Source organism: Varanus komodoensis, unplaced genomic scaffold (assembly GCF_004798865.1).
Source record: "Varanus komodoensis strain SLA01 unplaced genomic scaffold, ASM479886v1 scaffold47, whole genome shotgun sequence".
Classification (NCBI taxonomy): domain Eukaryota; kingdom Metazoa; phylum Chordata; class Lepidosauria; order Squamata; family Varanidae; genus Varanus; species Varanus komodoensis.
Window position 1 is genome coordinate 2,028,707 of NW_025336045.1, and position 27,547 is coordinate 2,056,253.

Genomic DNA, 27,547 nt, shown 5'->3' on the forward strand with positions numbered 1-27,547 from the left:
AATGTCTCTAGTGTGGGAGAGGCAAAGGGACTGCAGGTGGTGCAGTGGTTTAAACTGCTATGCTGATAGGCTGGCTGATCGAAAGGTTGCCGGTTTGAATCTGCACAACGGAGTGAGTCCCTGTTGCTGTCCCAGCTCCTGCCAACCTTGCACTTCGAAAGCATGCAAATGCAAGTAGATAAAAAGGTACCACTTTGGTGGGCAAGTAACAGCGTTCCGTGCACTTTGGTGTTTAGTCATGCCGGCCACATGACCACGGAGACTGTCTGTGGACAAATGCTGGCTCCCTCGGCTAGGAAACGGAGATGAGCACCGCCCCCTAGAGTCAGGCATGACTGGACGTAATGTCAAGGGGAAACCTTTACCTTTACCTTTAGTGTGGGAGAGCCCACTACCTCTTTAGGCAGCTGGTTCCAGTTAGCCCTGTCCTCCTCCTAACTGGCTTTTTGAAAGTGCCAGGAGCTTCACCTGATGTTCTCAGCAGTCAATCATTCCCTCCATTTACTCCTTTCCTACAATTTGTTCGAATCTCAATACAGAAACTGGGATATCAGCTTGTTCATAGTAGATACAAGCAAAAGCTGTAGTTCATGTAGACAGAGTAGAAGCAAATCAGCAGTGCATATGCTGTATTAGTGAATTTAGCATGGGAAACAAAGCTGACTTGCCCTTTTTTAATTGAGTCCAAGAAGCGCTGGTTTGCAGTATCTTTATAGCTTCGGAGTTCACCATCATTCACTGTGAACCCATTTTTCCATAATTTAATAGTTGTATCAGCCTGTGAAGTGTAATCACAAAGAAATATTAGCTCACCACAAAAATAGATCCTATGATACTTGCAAAAAAATGCAGGAACCTAGGAGGAGAGAAAGAACCCTACTTTACATCAGATCGAGCACAGAATTATTGACACTGGCCACACTGATTCTTCATGGTTTTAGTGGAGCTTTCCAGACTTACCTAGAAATGTCAAGGACTGAACTGGGGACATGCTTCATGCAAAGCAGGTGCTCCGCCACTGAAGTATGCCGTCATCACACTGGCTCTGCAGTAACTGGCCCTGGGTCTACCGTTACAACTACTACGAACATGAAAGAATGCCCTGACAAATTCCTCTGATATCAAGACAAAAATATTATACCTAAAGCATTTAGAGTGTAAAGGGCAATTTTATTAAGCTGCTGGGGTTAAAAAAAAGGACATGTGTCCTCCTTTGTCTCACATGGGCCATGCACATACATTATATACATCAGGAGAATTAGCAACAGCAAAGTTTACACTGAAAGAGTTTATACCATTCATGTTGTTGTTCCACCTATCCTGTCTTCACACAGAGTAACCCATGTCTTGCTGATCACTGCACTGTTTATTCTTGGCAAATCACTTTCATTTTCCCATAAACACTTCCTTACGGTGCAAATCTTGCAATATAAAGTGCTATGGAGATGTTTGGATAGACAAGATACTACATGGGCCCTGGCTTTCTTATGATGTATGGCTATATATTTACATGAGAGATATCCATGTGTGCACAGCACCAATGTGCTGACAGACTTGCTCTGGGAGTAGAGTAAGTAGGAAACTAAATGTAACCTCATGAAAATAGATCAACAGGGGATAATGTGTTCAGTAATAAAGTTGCATCAGGAATGTAATGAGCAATGTTCAAAAACATCTGTCTCTGCACTGCATAATCTAAGCTGGACATAATTCAAGACTTTTAAGGTATAACTAGGTTCACTGGATTGAACCTATGCAGTTAAAAGGATTTCATTCTAAGACATGACTCCCTTCAGATGTTCCAGACCACTGGTCCCCAGATTTTTTTGCACTACCATTCCCTTTCTCTTGGACAACAATCCTAGTGCCCCCATGCCTCTTCCTTGGTATTAGGTTTGTTGCAAATTTAAAACAACCAATCACTCCCCCTGGATCTTTCCACTGCCCCCAGAGGGGTGGTACTGCCCACTTTGGGAATCTATGTTCTAGACCATTTTATAGGAATACTCCAGAGATAACAAGGTTGGAAGGGACCCTGAAAAAATGGCAGTTGGCAATAGCACTGTCATTAGTTTCCATTTTAACTTTCCACCCAATGACCGAAAGTGCTGCCACACTGGGTTAAACTGGTGGTTGCACCGAGTTGCTGAACAGTACTTTGAACACTGAGCCAGGAACTAAAAAAAAAAAAAAAAACTGGCAGAGTCTAAGTCAATGGTGATGCTAGTCAGTTGGCCCTGCTTTCCCCAAAATACTGCATTCCAAGGTGGACTCTGAATCCTCTCTTTGTTAGTTGGGATTTGGGTTAGTGGATGAAGAAGTAATTCCCATGGAGAGTATGCTTTGCTTAAAACATAATGGCTACATTTTGCAAAACTGAATTCACTTACTTTATTTTTTACTGTCGTTTGCTGTGTACATTCAGCTCCAACTTTCTGAACTTCTTCAAAAAGGCTATCAACAAAAATATCACCGTCATTCTGTTCTGTACTCTTCTGAATTTGGCCATCAGGGTTTGGTTTACAAATCCTACAAAATAAGAAGATAAAAATCTAAAGCTATATGCAACTATTGTTTTAGTGAAATTTCATGCAACAAAAACACTTAAGTTTCCCACTGTTCAAAATGAACCCTGAATATGTATTGTTGGTACTACTTCCTTGGAAAAATGTATGCTTTGTAGTCTGTGCTTTGGTCCTGTGTGTGCCACAATTTATGCTCCTGTGCTTGTTCAGTTGATGATGTGGTTCACATGATCAAAATATGCCTCAGTGGGAGATTGTTAATGCCTCCTTAAGAGAGGGAGTGATGCCACCTACTTGAAAAACTGTGGTGATTGCACCACTCCTAAAGAAACCTACCCTAGACTCAGCTGGTGTGAATAACTTTTGAACCAATTGCAAACATCCCCTATTTGGGCAAAGTGAATGAGGTGTTGTGGCTGGACAGCTCCAGGCTGTTCTGGAGGAAACGGATTGTCTAGATCAGGGGTTGGCAACCCACGGCTCCGGAGCAGCACGTGGCTCTTGAATCCCTCTGCTGCAGCTCCGTCACTCAAAATACGTGTCACAGCCGCCGATCTGCAACCCACGCAGGCACGGCTGTAACAGTTTTTAGTGACTGAACAAGAGCTGCAGCTAAATCATAATGAAGATATAGATCTACTTCCTTGTTTTAAGAAGATTCTTATAAAAATTCCAGCAACATTATTACACTGGGAGAGTATGTTTGTTCAAGATTTCACCAGACATTTATATTTGTTGTATTGCAGAAACTCTACTTACTGTATGAAAGCATCAGTTAGTCCTTTTTTTATTCAGGTTGACAGCTGACTGCACCCTCCAGTACACGTGATAAAAGGATGAAGGTACACAGAAGCAGATGGCATGCTTCAGGTTAATAATTTAAGTTTGGCTTTTTATTTCATAAATATGAGGAGGACTCAAACAGACACTGAGTATTTTATTTGAAAGTAACCTTCAACCCAGCATCTTTTTTTTCTGAGTTCAAAATGTTTTTGTTGCATGCAGAAATAAAAATGTGTTTTCTCTGTAGCAGTTCATTGATTTCAAAAATACAACACACTATAGTTTTTTAATACATAGCATAAAGGTAAAAAATGATATATGCAGTGTTATCTTCATTTTAGATGTCAAAAGGGTTTTTGCAGCTCCCGGTGTTTTCTTTTCTGTGGGAAATGGGTCCAAATGGCTCTTTGAGTGTTAAAGGTTGCCGACCCGTGGTTTAGATCTATTTTAATCAGACTTCAGGCCTGAGTTTGCAACAGAAACAGCCTTGGTCATCCTGTGGGATGACCTTTGTCAGGAGAGAGAAAGGGGGAGTGTGACCCTGTAGATTCTCCTGGACCTTTCAGCAGTTTTCAGTACCACCGACCTTGGTATCCTTTTGAAGAAGCTGGCCAGACTGGGACTTGGGGGCATTGCTTTGTGGAGGTTCCACTCCTATCTGGTCAATCATCTCCAGATGGTGTTGCTGGGGGACTACTGCTCTGTGCCATTGCTTTTGTGCTATGGAGTTCCACAGGGGTCCATTCTGTCCCCCATGCTTTTCAATATCTACATGCAACCGCTGGGAGAAGTCATCCAGATGTTTGGGCTGAGGTGCCATCAGTACATTGAGGATACTCAGCTCTACCTCTCATTTTAATCGAATTCAAGTGAGGCAGTGACTGCTCTTAACCAGTGCCGGAGCTTGATAATGGACTGGATGGGGGCCAACAAGCTGAAGCTGAATCTGACAAGATGCAGGTACTGTTGGTGGGAAGTCCATTTGTCCAACTGGGGAATTTTCAACCTGTGCTGGACAGGGTTGTACCCCCCCCCCCTTAAAGGATAAGGTACACGGCCTTAGAATGCTCCTGAAGTCCAAGTTGTCACTTGTTTCTCAGGTGGACTTGGTAGCCACAAACATTTCTTTTACCAGCTTAGCTTGGTCTATCACCTGTGTCCCTTTTGAATGAGAAGAGTCTTGCTATGGTTATCCATGCACTGGTAATCTTGTGCCTGGATTACGGCAACATGCTCTATGTGGAGCTGCCTTTGAAAATGGACTGGATGTTGCAACTAGTCCGAAATCAGGCAGTGCGTCTGCTGACTCAGACTGGATTTAGCAAGCACATCTTGCCAATCTTTTGGAGGCTGCACAGGCTGCAAGTTGCCATCCAGGCCCAATTCAACTTGGGCTAGGATATCTGAGGGGAACATAATAGATTGATCGATCTATTATTTATTTATATTAATTTATTTTAAAATGTGTATACTGTTCATTCAGCCATGTCAGTTCTCTGAATGGTTTACGTTCAATAAAATACAAAAATATAATACAATGTATTAAAAACAACAACAGTCAATAAAGCATTCCAATTAAACAATAAGCAAAACTAAACTTAACAATTTGGAACATAATGAAGCAGATGAATAAATACAAAAATACCAGCAGAAAGCAAGAATAAAACAAAGTAGAACAAGGACCTGGCTATAGGTCAGGCTATAGGTATTAATGAAACGTCTCCGTATCACTTAGATCTTCCTCAGGGGCCCTCCTTTGAATCCCTCCCCGCAATGAAGTAAGGGAGATGGCAAGGAGAAGAGCCTTTTCTGTAATAGCACCATGTGGAACATCCTCCCATGTGGGTTAGATTTGCCAGGGGTCTTCCCTTTTTACATTCAGACATCTGTTGAAAACAATTCTTTTCCGTAATTATTTTGGTAAGTGGAATTGTTTTTATTATGGTTATTTTATGGGTTTCATTGATGTTACTGCCCCATTAAAAGAAAAAGAAATTTTACTTGCCAAACACTTTAATGCATAGGATCGTTTAAAACTGATTATATTAATGTGAATTTAGCATTATGTCAATGCTGCTTTTTATCACTGCTATTGCTTAACTTTTATTGTTTTATTATTCACTGTTTGTATTGATTTGTTCTACTGTTCTGTTTTAATGTAATGCAATATAATGTAAGCAGCCCAGGGAGCCTCATGGCTATGGGGTGCAGCATACAAATGCAGCAAACACACAAGGAAAGCATTTGCTGCTCCCTGAATATAGATATAGCCACAATTACAGGAAGCACATGTTTACCTGCTCTGCACACAGAGCTCATTTTTAATTGTTTTTGAAAAACAAAGGATCTTCGGCAAAGAACAGGCCTGTTCTTTAATAGCCCACATACCTCAACACTTTCTAATAAGGGAGAAGCTTAATGATGTGGTGCAACAAACACCCTAACACTGGCTTTCGCCTACAGCAGCTCTGTCCTTCAAGAAGGAAGGAAACGCTGAACAGGAAACAGGCCAGCCTGAAAATGCATTTAAGGTTCTGCTGAACAGAGGGTTTTTTTTAAAGGATGCACCCAAGTAGTAATAATTAAGGCCTTGCTTGACTGGCATTACTATCAGCACTGTCACAAATTTTATGGCAGTTAGCTAGGGTAGTTGAGTCATTCCAATATCAACATTTCCTTGGCCAGATGTCAGTAGACAAATCAGGTGTGCATAACCTGTGGGCACTACGGACTGGGTTCAGGTAACATGATAACTCACACTTGCGATAAATGTGGGTTGCTGCTGAACCATGTTGCTTGAACCCGGCTGCACTAATAAGACATGGCTTGTTAATCACAACCCATGAGGCAAGCCTATGCTGGGTTGTAAACTGGGGGTTTTTCATCATGGTTTGTTTTCTTGGCTGGGCTCAGGCAACATGGTAATCCATGTTTCAGTGAGAACCTACACTCAAACCTTGAGTAAGGTTGTTGCTTTCACACTGTATGTATCCACTAGATCCCAAATCTCATCTCTTGTCCAGACACCCAAATAAGTCCCCTTATAGATTCTATCAAGTCCCCCCCCCCCCCGCAACACACGCAGTTATACACAGGCCTTCTCTCAAACAGACCCCAAATGGATTTCCCAGCCCTTCCATGATAAGTACCCACCATGGCAATTCCCAAGCCTCTTCATTTGTTACAGCATGTTAGATGCATAGAGAATGGTTCTACCCCACCTGAGTAATGAAAAAGCAGAGTGGGGGAGAGGGAGACAAAAAAGAAGTGTGATTTATGTTTACGTCTGCATGGCCAATGTTTTAAGATGGAATCTACCAGGAAATTGCAGACATTTAAGTTAGGCTCCACAAGATAGTCAGTTTCATAATATATCTGTCTGTCTGTCTGTCTGTCTGTCTGTCTATCTATTTAAAACATTTCTATGCTGCCCCCATCGCAATAAAGCCTCGGGGCGGCTCACAAAAAATACAAAAAAACATTACTAAATAATAACAATATAACAATTTAAAAGAAAAAAAAACATTTAAAACCCCCGGTGCATTCTCGGCTAATTTAAAACCCTAATAAATACAATAATTTAGCAATTAAAATAAGTTTTAAATAAAAAGGTCTTAGCCTGGCACCGAAAAACAAATAATGACGGCGCTAGGCGGAACTCTCTGGGGAGCGCATTCCATAGATGGGGCGCCACTGCAGAGAAAGCCCTCCTCCGGGTACTCACTCTCCTAATATCATTCATAGAGGGTTCCTGGAGAAGGGCATCGTTGCTGATCTCAAGGGGTGGGAGAGCATCTATGGGTGCAAGCGTTCCTTTAGATATCCAGGTCCCAAGCCGTTTAGGGCTTTATAGGTCATAACCAACACCTTGAATTGGGCCCAGACTTCGACTGGGAGCCAGTGGAGCTGAAGGAGAACTGGGGTTATATGAGAACAACGCCCAGTCCCTGGCAGCAACCTGGCAGCTCTATTCTGCACCAATTGAACAGTATCTAGGACTGTTCTTTTCTGCCCAAAAGTCCTACGCGCAACCTGAAATAATTGTCAACACCCAGAACAGCCCAGTTTGAATGTCTGTAATCTTACTCCACATGTTATATTACCATGCAGATTTCATGATTTCAGTATCCAGTCATCCTTTTTTCTTTTCTCCCCCTCACTCAGCTGCTTTTTGCCATTTCAAGTCTGGTGAACGAATCTGGACATCTAAAAAATTCCCCGTTTTGGTGACATTTAAGTCAGCCTAATAGTTCTCTAATATGGATTCTGGAATATTATTTTAAATGTAGGAAATCTAAGTCAATAGAAGAAAAAGGCAGCATAGCTAAACACACCTACCATTCTTGTTTCAAAGTTTCAACGTTGTCGACTTCTTGCATCCTGCTTCACCTAATATTGCAAAATATATATATATATATATATTATTCTAATGCCAAGTATCATGCATTTATCTGATAGCACTTTTGAACCCACAAAGTAATTTGATTACAGTACAGGCTGCTGTGTCCAGAAGGTCTCCATGACATTTGAAAGATGATTAATTTCTGCCAAAGGGGCCTGCCAACTATGTAATCCTAACCTCTGCCGTGAACTCTTTAAATGGGATAAGAATGCAAAAATCCCCCCTGCATTTTTCTGTTCTCCCTCTTTCCCAGCTTCCAGGGGCCTTCACATAGTATCTTCATGTATAAACTAGTGACACAGAAGCATGACAGACAATCCCCTTGCATATAATCAGTATTAGCAGTAGTCTCCACAACTCGCAAGTTGGCACTATCCATCAAAGGAAACCTATATAGGCAACCAGCCTTCAGTAACTTTGCAAGAAGCACTGGCAAGGAAACTAAGCACACGTGCTTACTGTTATGGCAACTAAACACTACATCTATTAACACAGCTAGGCAGCTGTGACCAGAGACAAAGTTTCCAAGCCAATATGCTCATCTAGGAACATACATGTTGTTCCATCCCATATGATTGCCTCCCCCAAGGAAGAACATTCACTCAAATAACTGAACACATATAAGTAGGAGCGGGAAGCACGTTACATAAGCCAGTGGGCCAAAAACCATTTGCACTGTTTTAAATGTACCCCTTAACACAGGGATCAGAACCACAATCGCAGGGGTCAATTCCATCCCTTAAGAGTTTGCCCAGTGGTCCTTCCCCCTTTCTCCCAGCCACCAATGATTCTGTGGCTTCTGGCTTTTGTGTAGCTTTCCCACATTCTCACAAGTTTGAAATGCCTCTCCTAAGGAAATAAGAGACTTAAGCTGTATCATGTCCCCACCCTTTATATTCAGCCCCACTTAACACTGGAATGCAACCTCAGAGAGTTTTTCCAAGAGAATTTAGCTCTCAGTCTGATAAAGTTTGGTACCCCTTCCTTAATGTAACTATCTTTGTATCAGTGGTCAAGCACTGCAAACTAATTTTAACCTGCATCATCTCTGCTGCAGACACCCATCCACTACTCAAAAGGATGCTCCACCTGATGCCACAAAAGAAAGCAAAAATATATCTATTACACCTATCAGCTGCTGAGAATGGTGGACCACTGGAAGCTGTTGTGTGGGGATGCTAGAGCTTAGCCCATTTCTTACAGTGATCAATAAAAGACACCAGCTACAGAAGTGTCTTGGGATTAAAGAAGCAGTTTTAGTTATTTATTTTTAGTGTACTTTCAAACTCATCCATTAGCCCCTCCCCAATAAACCAAGTTCTTAGAGAGGTAGAGGTGTATGATGCATTAAAAATAGCACATCATAAAACTAAAGTAAAACCAGCTGAAAAGGGTAAGAACACTACATCTCATAACAGAAAAGTTAAACCAACTGCAAAATAAAAGTGTTCTAATGTATACTCACTAAAACAGTTCTTAAAATCCCTGGGGAAACAAATTTTGAAAATACATTCCCTCCCATGAAAAAACAACAGCTTTGGTCAGACCAATTCTGAATGAGAAACAGTTGCTTTCCCTCACTAAACAGCTCTCTTCTGGCTGCATTCAATAAATAATATCTCAGGAAATTCAACTGCAGATCTTCTGTGTCATGCAGAGTGCAGAACCTCAGGGTTTCTGCTCCCAATCCAGATGTCAGATAGCCATGCCCCCTTTCCCTGGCAGCTTCCCTTCATCATTTGGTGATCTGCTGCTTTTGCAGGTTTTTCTCATTTTAGAAAGGCTGACATTCCTCTCCTAAGCCTTAGTGACCAGAACTAAGAGCTTTAGGAGAAAAGCCACTGGTATTTTTTGCCCAGCCCCTTTTGCCTCCATCTTCCATCCCCACTAGGATGCAACCCCGGAGAGCTTTTCCATATGGGAACTTGACTCCAAGCCCCATCCTCTGGAGGAATCCCCTTCAAGGGCCGGGAGGCCTAGTTCTGACTTGCATGCACTGGGGAGAGGGACTGCTCTTCCCTGCACGGGCAACTCCCAATGCTCCTCAGTATAGGACTGGCGATAGTGGTGGAGATGCAGAGCCACAGGGGCCGGTGCTCACCTGCATGAAGAGGAAGCATCTCACTATTCCTACCTCCATCCCCACATCTGCCTCCAATCTCAGATCAGAGATTGCCACAGGGAGGAGGAGCAGCAGAATGGATTTTCTACACATGCATTTCTATGTGTAGACCATAAGGAAGGCTGAGCGCTGAAGAACTGAGGTCTTTGAATTGTGGTGCTGGAGGAGATTCCCAAGAGTCCCTTGGACTGCAAGGAGATCAAACCAGTCAGTCTTAGAGGAGTTCAACCCTGACTGCTCCTTAGAAAGCCAGATACTGAAGATGAAACTCAAATACTTTGGCTACTTAATAAGAAGGAACAAGTCATTGGAGAAGACCCTGATGCTGGGAATGATTGACGGCAGAAGGAGAAGGGGACGGCAGAGGATGAGGTGGCTGGATGGAGTCATCGGGGGAGTGGCTGTGCGCTTGGGTGGACTCCGAGGGATGGTGATGGACAGGAGAGCCTGGAGAAATGTTATCCATGGGGTTGCGATGGGTTGGGCATGACTTTGCGACTAAACAACAACATGTGTACTTTCACTCAACAAACGCTTTTCTAAATTTACTTTAGTCCAAAACACACATCACTGATAAGATTTCTTTGAGTCAAGACTTCATTGTAAAATTCAGAGAAGTGTAAACTCAGATGGATAACTGAGCTCTGATAGTGACACATCAGCATGGATGGTATGGATCAGGCCATTCATATCAGAATGTGCAAATAACAAATCCATCAAGCATCTCCAGTTCTAGTGTCTTCACAGTAGAGGAGAAGTGAGACTACATGGGGACATCTCTACTTTTACACAGTAGTCTGAGCCCCTTATTGGCCTACAGAAGCAAGAAAGTACTGCTTGGGCTGTCTCTAAAGATAAAGAGTTCCATCTCTATATATGGCAGAAAATTAGCAGGCCAAAGAACTTTTTCTAACAAAAACATATACTTGTTTTGGTAGATGTAACATAAATGTCCAATACAGTTGGAAAATAAAGCCATCCTTTGTCTGTGTTTGAACTACATCTGTTTTCTAATCCTGTTCTTTGGACTAAAGGCATATAACAAGGATCCTTGGATCCCAAGACTTTAAAAATAAAAGTATTATTTGTTTACACAAATGAATCTCCCCCACCATTTAAAAAAATAAACTGTTTGAGTTTTCTTTCCTTCTCTCCCCTCCACACACTTAACCTTCCACTGCAGCTTCAAATATACTCTCAGTCATCCAAATGTATATTCGTTATTTTGCTGGCAAGATGTTTTACCAGGGTTCCAAAAATATGCCATCGAGACTGTGATACAGACTAGTTTGGTGTCTTATTGCTCTTTGGGCCAGAAGAAGTATTATGCAGATTTCCTCAACAGCAAGAGGTATACTTTGAAGGTAAAAGAGAATAAAGTGCAGCATCAAAAGTGGCTATCAAAATGCTTTTAACATTTTCAAGCCAAATACAATTCTACTATAGAGGCCTAATATAGGCTAGCTCTCTGCCACAAGAAGCCCAAGTACTCAAAAATAACAAAGGCAACAACAACAGAGAGCCTTGTGACACTTTAAAAACTAATACATTTCTTTGTTCTTGTTAGTCTTTAAGGAGTCACAAGGCTCTTCATTGTTTTTGCTGCTTGAGACTAATGCAGTTACCACTCCAGTATGTACTGAAACACTAGAGTAGAAGTGTGTTCAATGCTATTGCTTTGAAACCATCATCATTGCAAGACCTACCTCAGAACAGCTACCAACTGTGGAGGCTTCAGTATTGAGAAAATAAACTTTCTGTTTGTCAGCACTCTTAATGGCTTCAGTTTGATAGCTTGGGACTTGCTACTGGAGGATTTGGATACACTCTTAAAGCACAATAATTGGCACTGTCTATTCACCTACTGGATTTTCACTATTTCGGGATGGACAGGTCCTAGTGCTAACAGTCGTAAGATACTGTGCAATTCCTTGATGAATTTTCAACTGTAGGGAAAAAAGACGGAAGAAGAGGTAGATGAATACTTGGAATGTTACAAGTGGAAACTGTTGTGAATGAAAGAGGCAGTTATTCTTGGAGTGCTTCCCAGGGATGAGGACTTTTTTGGAAGACTCTTGGATGAACACTGTGAGGGCTGGGAAGAGAGTGGGAACATAGAGATGGCGGAGGTGGGTGAGGTTATCTCAACACCTCCATTCCCAGGTGTTCAGGCAGACCTTGGGAACAGACAGGGTTTGGAAGTGCAGGGAGAGACATGGGAGAGGAGCAGAAGACTGGTTGGGTTCCTGACACCAGGAGAGAAAGGCTACCCAGTCAGAGGGCCTGTGTAGATCCAGGAGGATAACCCTTCTCCAGAGGGGCACAATACGGGTGACTGAAAAGGAGGGCTCTTGGAAACAGTTTCTAGTTTGGGTTCAACAAATTGCTCTGTTCATGCAGAGAGACTCGTCTTCTGGGGGTTATAGTTTGCTAGCTGTATAATGGAAATAAAGAGCTCGTAAGCAAAACGACTATTGTTTGGAAGGAATTAAGGAGGAAATACAGCTCTTGACAGAAGCTGTCATTGCACAGACTTCTTGTAAAATTCTGTGAATGAGGCAGGACAGGGTGATAGTGGGAGTAAAGCCTCATCTGGAACCACTAGCTTCTAAGCTGTTTACTTGGAAATACATCATATTGTTTCAGGTATTGCACATACACATATGTGCATGTGTGAAGAAGGGAATGCAATTGTAGCATGCTTAGACCAAAAAAAATAAATCCCACAGCTCCAGTTGTAGCACTTTTCTTCTGCCTAAGCACACACAAGATCACATCCTTAAGGTATTTACTGTGCTATCCTTTGTCTAGGAAAAATTCCACCCACTGAGTTCAGTGAGGCATACTTGCAGGTAAGCAAGTACAAGAGCTCAGCGGTAGTAACTTTAGAAAATGAAAGGACTATCACATCAATTTTCTTCTTTTACATCATAATCCTACACATGTCCAATCAGTACTAAGCCTCACACAGTTAAGCAGGTCTTACTGGCAGGAAAGTGTATATGGAACTGTAGTTATTTCTGTGTTGACATAGTGCTAGATAGGTTAATAAATTCACCCAAGGACTTCTGACAGGTCTACATAATTTTAAAAGTGCTACCTTTATATTAAACCAATAATGCCACAATCTAGTATTAATATAGCACTTCAGAGCATTCAAAGTGCTTCAGCTACATTATCTTGTTGTAATCCTTCCAACAAATGTAATGTAGGTCAGTATTATTATCCCCATATTGCAGACAGTGGGGAAGGAGCCAAGGCCCAGAGTAGCTTGTCTAAAAGGCCATCTAGAAAGTTCATGATCTGAACCAGGGTCCTCCTAATTCATAGCTTAGTTTTGCAGCCTCATATCAGCTCCAATCAGCTTTATCACAGGCAGGCTTGACAGACCTTTAAACCACCAACAAAGAGTGTTGCAGCACCTTAAAGATTAGCAGATTTACCATGTCTATTCTTCTTTGGGCCACAGCCAACTTTTACCGATAAAAGAATTCCATTGAATCGGCAGATAAATACAACTGGTGCACAAGAGGGATTCTTTTTTCTTACCAAGTGAAGCCAAAATATTAAGTGAAACAGGACAGCAATAACTATGTTACAGTACTGCACAGAGATACAGTATTATGCATGCAAAACCCATGCAAAAAAGCGCAAGTTACAGCTTTCTTTAGTGAGATGGTAATTGCCTGCATTTATTGCAAACAATTTCTACAGAGGCAAATTTGCCACTAAATGCCAATTTGGTGGCTTCATACTGGAGTCCCCCTTTGAAATATTTTTTTTTTTTGTTTCATTTTGAATACCCTAAAGGAAATGTCCAGGGAGACTGGACACACTCTCCCACCACACTTCTAGTGTGACCTCTTTACATCCAGTATGAGCCCATTTATACTCTTGTACTCTCCGATCTGGTGCCCTCCAGATGCAGATGTATTGGAGTATTACTTCCATCACCCATGTTGGTTGGCAATGGGAGCTGAAGTCCAACACATGTAAGGTTATTGGTCTGTAGAAAGCTGGCCCATGCAAACATTACATGGCTCTGTGGCCAGATAGTGAACAAGAGAACGCACATTGCATTTAAAGATGTACGGGTGATATCACCTGGTTCCATAAAAGCATGGCAATGCAAATAAGTGTTAGCTTTTTACTTTTTGTTTTTAAATCACAGTAATGAATCACACGGCCAGTATGCAAGTTGTAGCATGACCAATCTGCTAAGCAACTCCCACAGCTTGTCCTGTTCTGCAACTAACCTGACAGCAATGAATCATCACACAATACTACAATAAATAGAGGGCAAAAGCAAAATGATGTCACAGTTCTTTTACAAGTTAGAGCATTTTCATGCAAACGATCAAAACATGCCATAACCTCCTCAACACAGGACAAATATCCTGCAAGGGCTGTTATCTCATTCCCCCCCACCACCAAATGACAAGGCGGGGCTATATGAACTCCCCAGTGAAGGACAGAGGAAGCATAAAAAAGTAGGAAGCTGTTTTATATTGAGTCTGATCACTGCTGTATCAAACTATGTATCTGACTATACCCTGCCTCCAGCACTTTTTTTTACTGGAAAGGTGGACTACAAATCAAGAAAGTAAATAATAAAATAGCTCAGTATTTTCCATTATATGGATTGCTTGCAACTCACCATGACTGCAGAGAGGGGTTTTCCCCAGATGGAAGGGGATGAACCTTGACCGTTTACACACAAAACGTATTTTACCACTAAACTACAGACTTTTTTTTTTTTTTTTTTGCTTTTTGGTACTGTCCATGAGGTTTTCATGGCAAAGATACTGGAGTGGGTTGCCATTTTTTTTTTTTTTTTGCAATGTATGGCTGTGAAAGTTGGATCATAAGGAAGCTCCAAGGCTGAAGAATTGAGGCCTTTGAACTGTGCTGCTGGGGAAGACTCCTGTGAGTCCCTTGGACTGCAAGGCGATCAAATCAGTCAGTCCTAGAGGAGATCAACCCTGACTGCTCTTTAGAAGGCCAGATACTGCAGATGAAACTCAAATACTTTGGCCACTTAATGAGAAGGAAGGACTCACTGGAGAAGAGCCTAATGCTGGGAACAATAGATGGCAAAAGAAGAAGGGGACCGCAGAGAATGAGGTGGCTGGATGGAGTCACTGAAGCAGTTGGTGTGAGCTTAGGTGGACTCCGGGGGATGGTGGAGGACAGGAAGGCCTGGAAGAATGTTGTCCATGGGGTCGCGATGGGTCGGACACTACTTCGCGATTACCAACAACAACAGACTTTTGGCAGTCTGGTGAAATGAAAAAAATAAAATAAAGACAATCATTTAAGGAAGGATTCTAAGAAAACCAAAACCTTGCTTGTGGGAGCAACCAAGCTGTTCACTGCCATTTGAAATGATCTATAGGAAACATTACAACAACTCTTTAAGGTAGGCCAAATTGCCACCTGCTGAACTCATGGCACAGCCAGGATCTGAAATGGAAGCTTCCTGGTTTACAGCTGTAATTCTTATATGCAAACATGCCTGGGAGTAAGTTCCAGTGAATGCAGTAAGACTTACTCCTGATAAGACATGGGCAGGATTATAGTATACACTCGTATACTATATAGTACACACATAAATACTGAGTTTTGATTGTGGACATGCTTTAATTTAAAGTCCTGCAAAAGCCAGGGTTTGGACCCAATGGCCTTCTTGGTCCCTTCCAACTCCGCTATTTTGAGTGCTGGTCCATTTCCAAGCACAATGCAAAGAACTAATTATAACATATGTAGCAGGGACAGGTAACTTGCAGCCCTTCAAATGTTTTGGCGCACAACTTCCATAAGCTCTAGCAGGAATAGTCAATGATAAGAGGTTCTGGGAGACCAAAACACCTTCAGAGCCACAAGTTGTTCAACCTTCTATAAATTTAGGACCAGTATATTTCTCCAGCAAACACTTGCCAAGTCCAGTAAGATCAGCCTTAGCAGCCCTGTTCTGTGTCCTTCTGCCTTCTAATGGGAGCAGAATGCAGAAGGCAGGATCTTTTCAGGAACTCCCTCTGCAGAGAGGTTTCCAGGGTGTCAGCATGATTCTCTATTTGTCACCAAGTGGTTCCTGCCTCAGGCCTTTTACCATCCATGGACATCATTTGTTGTTGGACTTCTAAACTGCTGGCCAGATCAAGCTGTCAAACTTTATTGCTGTTTCCAGTGTTATTCTGCAAGTTACTCCAGAAGTTATAGCTAAAGCACATCTAATAAATGTTTTCAGTAAGCACAATTTCCTTGTGGGACACTTTTAAATTAATGGTTGTACCAGACACAGTCTCTTAAAAGATTATAAAAAGGTTTATGTGTAAAAACCAGGACCTGTACCGTTTGTCACAGATTAGTAACAGTCCTTTGTTACTTTGCACTGTGTATTTGGGGAATCTCTGATACTTTTGAGTACCTGTAAAACAAGACAGAACTACAATAGAAGAGCAACCTCCAGGATGACAGCTGAGTGGTGCACAATTCACTGGAAACAAGCATTCAAAATAAATATTGCACAAAGGTCTGGCTGCAAGGTCTGCCTGCCCAAAGGTCTGGCTGCAAGGTCTGCCTGCCCAAAATTAAATTGGTGTTTATATGCATCAATAATAGAATACAAATAAGGTAAGAAAATCCCTTGGAAGCTCAAATAGCCAAACTATTGCCTGACTCATTGCAAGAAGAAAGGACAGAATGTGTTCAATCCAATCCGATTCAATTATTCAGGACTGAAGTTTAAGGGCTGAAATGCAATGCACCCTTGCCAAAACGAAAGCACCATCTACTTCTGCTGAATAAAAATAAGAAAGATGCGGCCCTAAGGTTGAAATCTTAAGGCACGTTTACGTACCCGCCGAACTCTGCAGGACTTGCTTCCGAGTCCAGAAATAACCGGAGCGGTTTTTAAGTTTCCTCAGTTTGCAAATTCGGGGGGGGGGGGTGGCGTGGCGGGGGGAGAAGACAGGCAGTATCTTTAAGAATCAACAGCCCCTAAACTTTAAGGACTTCGGCTTATCCTTAGAACATGAAAAAATCCAATCCCGTAAAGGTCGTGAAAGGTCCCAGCAGCAACTGCTCTTTGTCCCTTGCATACATTACGTGGATTTCCGTCGGCCTGGTGGGCAAACTGGCTGGTTCTCCTTCCCAACCTTAAGAAAATAAAACCCGCTTCCCCCCCACACCCCGTCAAGCAAGCTTTGAATATCGATCCTTCCCACCAGGAAAAGGGGCGCGCTCTCCTAACCTCCCAAGGCCCCCAAGAGAAAATCGCTCGACTGCTCTTAAAGTGCTAAGTCACGCCGCCTTCCAGGGACCGGCGCGCCGCTCCGTGCATCAAGTTACTTGCCCCTGCGGGCGACGCATTCGCTGCAAGATCAGGGAATCTCCAGAGCTCCTCTCCAAACCTCAAGGAACAGCCCCACCCCCCGCCATCTGCACTCACCGTCGACAAAGGCCCATCACGCGTTCCTGCCTACTCACCTGCCTCAGGTGCAAAGAAGCTGTGCCCAGCCGCGGCGGCAGCCACGCTGCGATGTTTCAGTCCAAGTGCGTTACAGCACCGGCGGGCGGCAGTTGCATCAGACGCCTTTTCCGCCCACAGCGGAGAGTACCTTCACTACGGTTGAACGGGAGGGAGGAGCAAGCCAGACGATGCCCGCGGCTTCTAGACACGTGATCTATCATCTCCCTGGTCAATCGCTCTGCGAGATTACCCTGCGCTGAGTTTCGGCCGCAATCGCAAGGAAGTGCACGTACAGAGAAGCAGCTGCAGCTGCTGGAAGTTGCCTGTACTAAATGCGATTACCGGGGAGCTATTCTCATGGGGCATAAATGTGCGATTTTGGAATTTATGCGAATAAATTTGAGCAGCATCTGGAGATCTCTTCCACTGACTGGAGTTAGCAGCTATTCAGTAAAGCCGCTGTACAGTTTTTGTTGTTAGTTGCGAAGTCGTGTCCAACCCATCGCGACCCCATGGACAACATTCCTTCAGGCCTTCTTGTCCTCCACCATTCGCCGGAGTCCACTTAAGCTCACACCAACTGCTTCAGTGACTCCATCTAGGATCGTTTTTTAGAGTGTCTTGGACTTAGGGGACAGACCTTGCAAATCCTGGTTTGCGTTAATGAAAGGAATGCAGTTAGTCAGATAAACGCCCTGTTGAGACCATGAGCTATAAACAGAAAGTCGAGTGACTTCACTGTATTCTCGAGGAAGCCACTGCCTCGTGGAATCGGGTGCATTTTATGTTTATACCAAGGTAAAATCACACGGGTTTCAACCTGCATTACTCAGAACTGCATAGAATAGCAAACTTGTGTGTCACTCCTGTACGCGCTTACCTGGGAGTCAGCCCCGCTGAACACAGAAAGATTTGCCTCCGAGTAGACCCGCGAAGGATTGCAAGAGTTAGCCTGTTACTAGTAATAGGGGCTCAATGTGAAAGTGTGGTGCGGTGTCCTTATGGAAGAAGGGAATGTTGGCAAAGCGCTGTAGCGGAGGAGTAGCGCGCAGGATTGATTGACAGGGTCAGTGGAGGAGATCCAGCCAGCCAGTGTGGCAGACGCTAAGCCTGAACAGCGGAGAGTCTTGTGGCACCTTAAGAACTAAACAAAATGCGTTCTGGCAAGTTCTTGTAGATAGTGGGCTTCAGTCCACAAGAGCTTCTGCCAAGAATAATGTGTTCATCTTTGAGGTGCCAGAAGTATCTCTGTTGTTTTGGCTGAAGTCGAGGAACACGGTTGCAAATGGTGCTGAAACAGCGTGCAGAGACAATGGAAAGCACCTTCTTAATGTGTCTGAAATGTTTAGTTCACTTATGCAATAGTAATAAATTACAATTTTTTACTCAGGAGTGCTCTTAGCGTCACTAGTCAGAAGGCAACGTGCAGCCATTCAGTCTTTTCTCCAGTAAGAAAAAAGATGAACGTAACCCTCTATTTTCCTAGTAAGTGGAGAATGGCAACATCTGGATGCCAACCACCCGTTAAAATTCCATGGACGAGGCAAGGCAATGGCACCATTAAAAATTTGGCTAGAAGCACCCTCAAACTGGAATATACTGGCTGGTGCTAATATTCATAGATTTTTAATTTCCATGTATTTACAACCTATTACAAATAATGCTTAGAAATACTTTTTCACTTTATGAAACATTATACTATCAAGAAATAGTTTGATTTTTAAGAACAGCTGAACGGAAATGAAAGGAACATAACTTGAAGTAAATTACACACACTTCAAAATTAAACAGGGAAAATCAATTAAATGGTGATTTCTGATTTGATTGGAATTTTAGCCTGCGCCATCTGGGGGTACCCAGTTAGTATAATGACATCAATGCATATATTAGGAACTAAACACAGTAAAATTAAATTAAAAACAACTTCCTTTTAAGGAAAGATCATTGCTTGGTAATCTTTTTTTTTTTCAGCACCATCAGCCGGCAAGCAAAAGAATGCAAGATAGCCTTCCTTAAAAGTTTGTCCTGGCAATGTTCTTACGATTTAAAGTGGTGCCTCCCAGCCTAGGGCCCTCTGGGTGTGTTGGGCCCTAACATCCATGTTTCCTGAAGAATATGGACTTTGTAGTTGAGTACATCTAGAGGGCACTGTGGTGGGAAGGGTTGCTTTAAGGGACCCCCCTCCCAGTGTTTATATACTTGGAAAATGGTATTCTTCCTTACCATTTCTCCCTTACACCTAACAATGTTCTCTATCCATTATTACAAAATATTTCATGCTTCATTTAAGCAATATGGACTGAAATTTTAGATTTCTTTCATTTTAAAGTTTATTCAGAAAGTCTGAGTTGTAAGAGGATGTGAAGCCCTTTGGGAAAGTGAATGTCTGTCATTTATGTTGACAGCCAATCAATGTCACATGTGGACATAACCCAAATGAAGCATAATCCATTTAAGGTGTTATATACAAAAATGGGCCCATGGTTGCACTCCAAACTGCAAGGGGTAGGAGTGGGGTTATAAAAAATAAGGAGGGGGGAACTGTCAGCATATTCCAAAGGATATTTCCGTGATGCAATTTCACTAGCATAGATGATCATTCAAAAATAATTTGTTTATATCATAAGAAAATAAACACAAGAAATAGACATACTGAGTTTAATAGCATGGTAGTTGCGTCACATGATTTTCAATTGTTGACAGAACATTAGTTCTATCAGCTGCCATTTTAAATATGCACAATGATTATGTAATTACTGGGACTATGGCTATTCTTGCTTTAATCAATGGTTTGTTGGCAAAGGATTTACAGCCGGAACCCATGTTTGCTCAGAAATAAATCTCACTAAGAGCCAAATCAGAGGTGACATTTGTCAGTGTTTACCCTTGTGTAGCTGACTTTTTTTAAAAGTTAGCATAGGAGGCCCCAAGTTGGATCAGGACCACGGTATAGGTTGAAGGGGGCTTTAATCTTTAAACCCTGCACTGTAGTCCTGGTCTGAATCTCCCCTGCCCCGTGCCTGCTATTTGTAGTGGGAGGCAAGCTCAGCTGGCAAAAGAAGGCCAGCCCAAGACATTTTGCTGCCTAAGGGGAAGATGGTGCCCCTCCCCATTTCATATTTATCGGACTTGCTGTCTTCTTCAACATCTTCCACTTTGCAATGGAATTCTCTTACTGCTTTTATCAATCACATAATTCATAATTCTATATATGTGAATCATAAGTAAATTCCAATGTTACTTCCAGGCAATCTGGTATAGGATTGAGGACTTACATTATTTAATCAACTAAAAATTCCTTATATAATGGTTCTCTGAAACCATTGCTCAAAAATCTTACAAGTTTTGTTCTTACACTATGTCAAAGGTAACCCTAAGGCCAAAACCAAAGTTATGCAAGTACTCCTTTGATCTTTCAGGGGAAGTTTCCCTCCTCCTCCTGCTCCCTACTGCAGCCCCCAACCTCTGGAGTGTGGTGCCTGGGTGGCGGGCTGCAGCGGAGATAAATAATTCAATCTCCAGCAGTGTTCAATCCACTGGGATGCGATGCTCATTAAAATATCCATTATGGTAATGACAGAATAATTGTAGAGGGATGCAGAGTTATTCTTTTTGCTTACGCTGTTACAGGCTGTCTGTTATCAGTTTCTCCCTGTATGATTGAAGTGTGCTGCATGAAAAATACTATGAGGTACTAAGCTTGATTCCACTTTCTGGGGATGGAAAAAGGGGGAAAATAACAATTTGAACATGATTTGTTGCAACTGCAAAGCAAATACAGGAAATCCCGGTAGCATGACATCTATGTACCGCAGGTAGCAGTCTTAAGATGGCACTAATGTAGCTCAAGTTAACAGTGTTAGGAAACAGATGTGACATTTTGGTGGAATGTTCCATTACATTACAGAGGAGTATATGTCTGTGTTTCTGCACATGTTCTTTCTGATTTTTAATAGCACTACACATAGGCAATTTCCAGTGTTAGAGATTTCCGCTGCAGCTAGTCTCTGGTTTTTAATTTATTGATATATTATAGCTTAGTTATTCTCTGATAATGTAGATGATTGTTATTATTCTAAGATGGCTTTGTGACGTTTATCAGGAAATATGCTTTTCTTATGGAACAGTAAGTTTGATGTTGAATGATCTAATTATGCTAATTAGATAATCAGGAATAATGCCTTTAAGATGGCACTGTATCCTACCCACCATGTTGTCTTCATGTATGAAACCTTGACATCAATCTTCATATCAGTCTCATATCAAGAAGCCCACAGAAGTAACTAATTTGCAAACATTAAAATAAAAAAACTAGCTTGCTAATTATCTTGAATGTCTATGCTGGCTGCAGATAACAGGAATTTTAAACATGCAAAAAAAGAAACCAAAACACTGAATCTTCTATGAAGCAAACTGGTGGAAAAGGGGTGGAAAAATCGGTCCTCCCTCCTCCAGTCTGTTGCATTTCTGTCATGATCATGGAAGAAGAAATTTTCCATTCCCCATGGAAACTAAACAAGTTGACAAAAGATGGAGCAATCCTTCTCTATTGCTCACCTGCATGGATTTCCTGGTCATTTATGATAACCAAGTCTGCTGTACATATTGCTAAAGCAAAGCCATACATGCATGTGTCTGGCCCAAAGTCCTAGGCTCATCCAACACACAGTGTCCATGTTCACTGGCTTATTAAATGGCAATGTGCATGAAGTTGTACATGCAGTTTGTTGCTTCACCCCTTGCACTTGCACAGCTGAGTAAACAAACCAAGCATGGCTACTTTAGTGCAGGAATGAACAGCTTGTGGCTGTCCAGGTCTTTTGACCACTAACTCCCATCAACCCCAGCCAGCATAGCCAAAGGTGAGAGAGGATGGGATATTTAGATCAAAACATCTGGAGAGTCACAAGTTGTTCACCCTTGTAGTGTTTTGTCTGAACATGGGATGCTGGTTCCTTCTGTCAGGAATAGCAAGCCAGGATTTGTGAGTCAACAAGCCCTTGCTTAAACACCACACAAAACTATCCATGTCTTTTACATTGTAATCGAGTAAACCAGGATTCCTGCCTTAAAGTGAAGGGTGAATGCTGCTGCAGAGAACTGGAGGCAAGAAAGTACCATTTGCACTCTGAAATACCGTTCTTGGTAGGACTGCTTCACATTTCTTAATGAGAAGTTAGGCTTTAATGGTGTAATTGCTCTAAGCTATTCTGTTCATCGGTCTTGCAGGCTCATTTAAACAATTAGATCATTACTGCATATATCAAATCACAATACTTTATAATTTTGATGAGGCCAATTACTTCTGATGGATGGCATGCTCAGTCTTCATCATCTTTGTAGAAAAAGGCCTTCCACTAAGATCTGTGGGGGCCAGGTCCTTAAACATGGCAAGTAGGGACATATTGGATGTAAAAAAAGCTGAGCCATTTGGAAAATTATATACTCCTTGATTAAAAATGGGTTATAATATATCTACGAATGGAACCACTTGTGAATATGGGGCCATCACTTAACTACTGGACAATCACTGAATGCTGGTTTTCATGGTCAGTTTTGAATTCTAATATCTCTCACTGAAGCTTCCTCTCATACAGAGAGTTGTATGTTCAAAGCAGGGTAATATATATTATGAATGTGCTCTATTTACTCAGGTTATGTAGAGGCATGTTGCTACAAATAGATGTGCTAACCTACTTCACAAATCTCCAGGTCTGCCTGGTAGGGAGAACTGCAGAGGACAAATGACTCTCTCTTAATGGTCAGTTAGAATGGGTGATGCATTCATGTGCGTGCCTGCCTCTAATATGTGTGCTCAGCTTCTTGCTCTTACAGAGCCAGCATACTGCTATGAGTAACACAGTGACTATATTGTTTTGCTCTCTTCACTTCTCTGAGTGATGAGAAGTTAATAATATAGAATCATAAACATGTGCAGTTGGAAGGGGCCTAGAAGGCCATTGGGTCCAACCCTCTGCTCAGGACTCGAGTCTCCCATCCAGATTTTAACCAGGCCAGACCCTACTTAACTTCCAAGATTAGTTCCAAGTGCACAGTGCTTAGCCAGGACTGGTTTCCTTTGAAAGGACACTATTACAAGCTTAAGGAATCTAGTAATATTTAAGTTTATTTACAAATATACAATTTGACCATAGGTGAAAGTACAGTGCTTAAATCAGCAGTAAATCGACAGCCCCATATCAGAACTCCAGAAATAAGCAGTCAGCCGACTAAATGTCCTTAGCCCCAGAGCCCCTATCTCTTGTCTCTTGCTATCTCTCATTTCGTTTCATTGCCGTTTCATTGTCTAAGCTGATTGCTCTGTTTCATGTACAAGCCTCCATTACATCATGGTTAGCTTGAATTGTGGGAAGAAAGGCCTCTTTCAGGTATCTCCTAGCCATTCAGAAGGCTTGAGAAAGATACAGCCACTGACAGCGGATCATCCAATTTCCCTAACAAAAGATGTAATTGGCAATTTTGCCACTTCTAAGAGTCTCCAGTAGTACCTCCATTAATCCTCTGTTGAACAAATCCCTTCCAGTCTTGCAATAGGAGACTGCGGTTCCTCAAAACTGGAAGAACCTGAACCAATGGGGAACACCTGGATTTTCTATAGATTTATGAGACCACCAATATCTCAGCATTATACTGAGTGATTATGGTATACACTATGACTATGCTTTTGTTTATTAGAAAAACAAATGAGATGTTCATCTGGTAAAGGGAAACAATGATCCAACTTATACTTTAAAAAGGCTCTTAGTTTTGAAGAAAATGTAGCCTGGAGTCTGCATTAGAAGTAACAGGAAAAGTTCATTCTAACAATTTGTGACCTTATTCATATGTAATGACAACTGGAATATGGGTTCAGGATGGGTTAGGTAGAAGCATAAGGGGCTGTTAGGTGTGAACCCTGCACTATGGTTTAACTATGGGTTTGCCAACCACAGGCAACCCAGGAAGAGAACCCAGGATTTATTGTTGGTTGCAAACCCTGTGTTGCTGCCCTTTAACAACCCACAGTTGTTAGGGTTCACACATAATGACAACTCACAAATTAATGTCAATCCATAGCCAAACTGTACTTAATTGTTGTATGTGACCCAGGTCATTGTATGAGATCACATCACAGTCTGGTCCCTTCAGTTTCAAATGGGCTAGAAAATTATTCTTCCCTCCAACTGTCCCCCACATATACCATATGTTTCTATTGCTTTAACAGAGAAATTCCAATCCTAAAAAGGCCTCTGGGCAATGTTCCAATGAATACTGCTTGCTGGAGAATTTGGAATACATATGTTTAATAAAAAGTAATAAACCTAAGCCCCAATTCTAACTTCAGCTGAGGCAGAACTATTCTTAAGTCTGCAATTCTATCTATGTACCTGGGACTAAGTCCCCTTCAACTCCACAGGAATTACTTCTGAGTAGACATACACAGGATTGCACCATATCTAAAATTAGTAGTCTAGCCTTCCCCAACCTGGTACCTTACAGATGGTTAGACTGAAACTTCCAGAATTCCTGTCCATTGGCCATTTTGGCTGAGGCAGATGGGAACTGAAGTTCAAAAATACCTGGAGGGCACAGGATGGGAAAGCTTGAGCTTGCTCTGATGCAGCCTAAGGGGTACTGACCTTGTGGTGTGACACGGGGAGTAAGCAGCATTGCTGTACCTTTGTGACTACCTGAATGCTGCCCCACAGTAGGGCTTGCACAGCTGAGAAATGGGCAAAGAAGGGACCAGCTGGAAGGCAGACAGTACAGGAAAGCAATGACATTATCCATTGCCAGGCTTTACAATGACAAATGTAAAGCTGTGGTCCTATTCTTAACAATTTCTTAACTTAAAAAACACAAAATAAAACCTCCTCACATACTTCATAAAAGATGCACAAATAACATGGCAAACCATCACACGATGCATCCTAGAGTCACTGTCTTCTTGCCAGGGCACAAGACTGGCCTTTGCCAGTGAAATTACAGCTACAAACTCATCAAAACTGCAGCAAGAGAACAGAACACGTGCATCAAGAAACACAGCATGGAGTCACATAACTTTCTTCTACATTTAAGACAACATAAGAAATGAAAGAATAGGGGGCTCAGTCACATGATGTAGAAATGCGCCTGTCAGGATTGTAAGAAATAAATCTCGTGAACCCTTTTTGACCATCCCATGGAAATGATGAATTGGTGCCCAGGCTAAGAGTGGGGAGGGATACCAGGCCCTATACACCAGTAATCTCTGCAAAGGATAATGTCTTTTCTTTTAACATTTTGCAATTACTTGTTTCATAGAATCAAAATTGAACCTAGCAAAATAAAATGAAATTGGATCCTCATTTGAACAAACATTCTATTGATTGTCCAACATCAATATTTATTTCGTTATTCATGCATGCATTTTAGCTGTTCATCTATTAGATTGCTCAAGGTGACCTATGAGCATATTAAAATGCAATATAATACACTGGGTGATTTTGGAAAGCAGTTCTACTCACTCAAGGAAGGGTATGCAGTTTTTGCTGATTCCTCCTATCTGCTATGGAACCCTTCCTCTACCCCTGTCCTCCCATAAGAACAGCAATACATCTGAGTCACAATAGATAAGACTTCAGTGGTTCAGCAGTTACCCCTACATAAGAAGTAGTACTTTCTAGCAGCACAGAGGGCTTGTTGGATACAGCTCAGTGAAAATACAAAAACTTAACATCACAGAAAACCTTGATTATATGTGAGCACATATATCAGAATACTGTACCCCCTGGTACTCACCTCATTCCAGAGCACAAGATTGGAACATCCCGCCTTTTTCTTGTCTGCATGCAACCTTTTCCTGTATTACAAACTCTACTAATACATGGTAAAAGTGTATGGCCTGGGTCAGGTATTGCCTTTGACTAAATTACTCTGGCAACCCCAAAGCATGATGTTTGTAGTTCTATTTTTTCAAGTAAGCATGTGATCCACACAGATGATTCACAGGCATGTGAAGAGTGACTAAGGGGTAAAGGTTTGCCTCTCAGGTTCTTTTGGGTCACCCAGATTTTATCTGTACTAAACCCAGGTCATGTTTCTGTGAATTCTCTGAAATAATGAATTATATAGGAGGTATGCAGCCAAAGATCTGCAGGGTAAAAGAATTTCCCTAATTCTTTCATTCTTTGTGTACTACTTTCACACTCATTTCTTCTCCATCACACAGCAGTGTGGTATGTCCATATGGAATATATATAGATGTCATTTGGCTTGCTGATATTCAAGCTACCTGTTCTTAAAAAGCTAGCTAGATGTAAACTCCCATGCAGGAGAGAGGAAGTGAACCAGTTAGAAAAATACAGTGCAGAAAATTAGAAGTTCACAAAAGGAATAGCAGCATTATATTATCCTGCCCGCATCTACTCCTTTGATACTTCCCTATGTGGAACTTTCACTTACTTGCAGACTTAACTGTCTCCTTGATCGAGCCATCTCAGGTTTTAATCCAGTGCTATGTTTTATCTCAGCACTTTATGCAAGGAGAGATTTCAGGGGTGCAACACCTACAAGGGTTTGGTTTCCTTTAGAATTAGTTCATTGGTGACTTTGCAGCATTTTGTAGTAAGTCTGTTTAGTTGCAAAGGTATAGGTTGAGAAATTGAAAGCACAGCATTAAACTCTCTGGAAGATGTCCCAAAGTTCTTTGCTCAGCAGTCAGGAAAGGGGAGAGAGGCAAAGCTACAGGAGGCTTCCAGAGCCAAAGCAGCTCTCAGCTTCTTCTCACTGTCTTTGTTCACACTTCCTCCCTCCCATTGGCATTATCCTTTGCCAAGAAAGAAGGAATGTAAGTCCCTGGATACTTCTCATGCAGACATCAGCTAATCTCCCAAACAAAGGGAAGCCACTGGACAATGTTGCCAGGACTATCAAGAAGTCCATGGCTCTTACAGATATGCCTCTAGCAACCTGTGTGGAGGGAAAAGCCCATTCACATACATTTTAATATTACTGAGCTGGAAGGAATACCAACAGGTCAGCTTCTGCAACCCTCAATAATCCCGTAACAATATATTTAGTTCGAAATAAATCTTGCATAAACTTCACATGGATTTATCTTAAAACTTCATGTGATTGTTGCCTTTATTTAGGAACAAATCCCACTGGATTATAATTTACTTCTAGGTAAACATGGATATGACTGGGATTTAAATTACAAGGTCGTATATTGGTTCTAATTAATTTAGGATGTAAATTTGTGG

The 27,547-nt window shown here is 41.9% G+C and overlaps 1 protein-coding gene across 2 annotated transcripts in view; it reads right to left on the minus strand.

The window, feature by feature from the left end:
• Positions 1–27,547, minus strand: part of UBXN2A (UBX domain protein 2A) — a 36,726-nt gene that overhangs the window by 8,597 nt on the left and 582 nt on the right. Inside the window, exons 1-4 of one of the 2 annotated variants that reach the window (XM_044445153.1) lie at positions 17,321–17,488; positions 7,647–7,697; positions 2,391–2,529; positions 669–778 (exon numbers count right to left, since the gene is read on the minus strand). In XM_044445153.1, the coding sequence (XP_044301088.1) occupies positions 669–778; positions 2,391–2,529; positions 7,647–7,687 (290 nt within the window). In that variant the 5' untranslated portion in view covers positions 7,688–7,697; positions 17,321–17,488. Of the gene's footprint in view, positions 1–668; positions 779–2,390; positions 2,530–7,646; positions 7,698–17,320; positions 17,489–27,547 lie in introns of those variants that run through there. The other variant, XM_044445155.1, reaches the window with a different exon arrangement.